The 3,623-nt window shown below is 40.6% G+C and overlaps 1 protein-coding gene across 1 annotated transcript; it reads right to left on the bottom strand.

Moving 5' to 3' along the window:
* Window positions 1-2,465: 2,465 nt before the first annotated feature.
* LOC123257773 lies at window positions 2,466-2,834 on the bottom strand. Its single transcript, XM_044717752.1, has one exon. The coding sequence runs from the start codon at window positions 2,832-2,834 to the stop codon at window positions 2,466-2,468; it is 369 nt and encodes a 122-aa protein (XP_044573687.1).
* Between the last annotated feature and the right edge of the window lie 789 nt (window positions 2,835-3,623).

Below are 3,623 nucleotides of genomic sequence, written 5' to 3'. Positions count from 1 at the left end.
TTTTCCGGGTTCGCAACTGTCTTTATTTCAGAAGAATAACTCTTATATAAGATGCTTAATTATACATCATTAAATCTAAGAAAAGGTCAAAGTTCTGGACGTGCTAAACTAAGGTTACTGCCAGGGTCACCCACCTCTGAGTCTGCTGACTCAGGTTGTTTGTTCACGTAATGCTTTCCCCACGCATTTCGGCTTCGCTGCCTGGTTTCGGCTTGCCTCGGTCAGTCGGTCATTCTTCCCGCTGATCACGCAGATTCTGCTTCCGGAGCCATCAACTAGTGGCGAGTTAGTAGGTTGGGTATTGGCTTATGCTTATAATTACATTAATAATAGGCTAGTAGGTATGATGCTTGTATATTCTAATCTGCTGATGCATCTCGATGACACTAGGTGCCAACATATATTCTGACCTGCTGATGCATCTTGATGACACTAGGTGCCATGTATTGTGACCTGCTGATGCATCTTGATTGATTAGTAGGACTTGGCACTAGGTGCCAACATTCACTATATAATAAATTATCACAAAACAAGAAAGGAAAGCTATATTCGGGCGGAGCCGAAGTTGATATACCCTTGCAGTTAAGGTTGTTCCATTTCTGATCGTTCATTTATATGGAGGCTAGAGAATACAGTTGGCAGATCCTTATGAAATTTGCAAGATCTGATTCGATTGCCCAAAATGGAATCCGTAGAAAGTCCCATCTTTCTAGCTTAAAAAACACCAAAGATATGCCAATTCCAATCGTTCAGTTATACGGCAGCTATATGGTATAGTCGGCCGATCCTTAGTCGGCCTTATGAAATTCGGCAGAACAAATTATTTTGTTCAAAATAGAATCTGTACCAAGTCCCGTCTTTATAACTTAAAAAACAACAATGTGCCAATTCCGATCGAATTTTGCACATAAGATATTTTTTTTTTAAATATAACATGTGTGGATGTTATATCCCAACCCTCTAACTTAAAAAAACACTAAAGTTATTGCATTTCCGATCAATCAGTTATATGGCAGCTATAGGATATAGTCGACCGATCCCGGCCGTTCCGACTTATATACTGCCTGAAAACAAATGAAGGATGTGTGGAAAGTTTCAACTCGATAGCTCTAAAACTGAGAGTCTAGTTGGCGTAGAAACAGACAGACGGTCAGACGGACAAACGGACATGCTTATATCGACTCAGGAGGTGCTCCTGATGAAGAATATATACACTTCATAGGGTCGGAGACGTCTCCTTCACTGAGTTGCACACTTTTGATCAAAATTAATATACCCTCTGCAAGGGTATAAGAAAAAAAAAAGGAAAGCTAACTTGGAGCGGAGCCGAAGCTGATATACCCTTGCAGTTAAGCAGAAGCTTATATTAATATATTAATATACTTATATATTAATATTATATATATCGGATCGTATATAGTTGTCCGATCTTTATGAGAATTTCCCCTAATAAAAATATTGGAAGCAGCCCCAAGCATCTTTAAAAATAGCAAGGTTGTGCCATTTCCGATCGTACAGTTATATGGCAGGTATAGGATCTAGTCGGCCGATCCTTATGAAGCATAGGATTAGCTTCAAAACAACAACGTTAAGGCAATTATCCTAATAAAATTGCAAATCGGATAAGATCGCCCAAAATGCAATCTGTACTAAGACCCACCTTTTTAACTTAAAAACAAGAAAGGAAAGCTAACTTCGGGCGAAGCCGAAGTTTATATACCCTTGCAGTTGAGTCGCAGTCCGCTAGGTGGCGCCACGCATCTTATATTATTAGATATATAGCGGATCGCATATAGTCGGCCGATCCTTATGAAATTTGGCATATCGAATTATTTTGCTCAAAGAGGAACCCATTGAAACTCCCATCCTTCTAACTTGGAAAACAACGAAGTTATGGCATTTCCGATCAATCAGTTATATGGCAGCTATAGTATATAGTTGACCGATCCTTATGAAATTCGACAAATCAGATTGTATTTCCCAAAATAGAATCTGTAAATCCCATCTTTCTAACTTCAAAAACACCAAAGTTATGCCAATTTCGATCGTTCTATGACGGCTATAGGATATAGTCGGCCGATCCTTATGAAATTTTGTACATAAGATATTTTATTACTAACTTAAAAAACACCAAAGTTATGGCATCCTTATTATTTTTTGTGTTCTTTCACTCGGAGTCATGTCTAAAAATCTTTGGCAGGTTTGAAGTCGATGATTGCCATGGGTGCATATGCTACATTTTTCAACCGGTGCTTGAGTTGATGAGCGAAACCCATTATTGACCGCTGTCTTTTGTAGCGTAACTAGGCTGGTTGCTTGCCGCTCTAGATGGTCAAGCATCTGTTTTAATGATGGTTGACAGGTTGGGTTTGTGATGGCGAGTTCTATGCATGATAGGGTATGGGAATCTAATTTTTCTTCGAGAATGTGTATCAGAATGGGATCCCAACCTACTGTTGATATATTCAGGGCGTGAAGGGCGGTAATCGTTCTAAGCACTGCATCATGTAAGTTGCGTAGTTGATCTGCTGACTTGTTTTTGGATGGGCAAACAAGGTTGCAAGTGTTGATTTGATGAGGATTCTTTCATTCTGATATCGTGCCTTTAGTCGCTGCCAGGTCTCTTGATATCTGGCGTGTCCTCCAAATGTTGTGGAGATTAGATTCTTGGCCTCTCCAATCACGTGATTCTCCGGGTACCGGAATTTTACAGCATCGCTATACTCTTGATTGTGTACTAGTTCCGTAAAGATGTCGCAAAATCGTGGCCACTTTAAATAATCTCCGTCAAATTTTGGAATGTCGACTGGTGGTATTACAAATGGGGAGGCCATCGCGGGTTTTTGTGTTGATACTGACGTTGATTGTGTTTCTTCGTTCAGAAACGAAAAATACTCTGCTCGTACGACCTGAAATCTTCCATCAGTATGCCCATCATTTTTTAAGGTTGGCTCCAAATTGATGAGATCATAGTATCCCGTGACGATTTCCTTCCATAGGTCCTTCATGTGTTGTCTGATGTGTGTGGATAATTCCCTTCCTTCGGTACGGTTGCACAGAAAGTCTTCCATATCATCTAGCCGTCCTTCGTGTCTGCGTTTTAATGATGTTACGTGAGGGTCTTCTCCCTCGGTTCCTTGTGCTTGTGCCGTTGGCTCAAGTTTTTCTCCTGTTTTTCGGGGCCTTTGTGATGGGCCCGACCCTGATGGGATTCCATCGGAAAATATGGCTTCATATTTCTTCACCAGTTCTTCTGGCGCCTATGCTTTTGTGAAATAATCATTTTCCGGGTTTAGTTCCAACTCACGGAGCTTGGCGTCGTTCCTTTTAAATTGAATCCATGAGTGAGTGAGCTGTTTTAGTCTCTCCTCGAAGTATCCGTCCTTGAGCTTTCGCTCTGCGGAGTCCTTCGTGAAATTTTTTATTAACCTTTGGATGGCTATGTTGGTATCAATTTGCTCATCAATGAGCATCTGGGTTACAGGTTATGATTCTGATCCCATAACCTGTATCCCTTTTCCCTTTTTTTTTTTTTTGTTTGTTTTCTGAGATGAACTGGCGAATGGCTTGTGTTCAGGTTGTGATCCTTTAGCAAAGGATCACGTCGGGGTCACCAAATATTC

The sequence above is a fragment of the Drosophila ananassae genome (assembly GCF_017639315.1).
Source record: "Drosophila ananassae strain 14024-0371.13 chromosome 4 unlocalized genomic scaffold, ASM1763931v2 tig00000061, whole genome shotgun sequence".
Lineage (NCBI taxonomy): Eukaryota > Metazoa > Arthropoda > Insecta > Diptera > Drosophilidae > Drosophila > Drosophila ananassae.
Note: the sequence above shows the minus strand (reverse complement) of the source record. Positions and strands in the feature narration are given on the sequence as shown.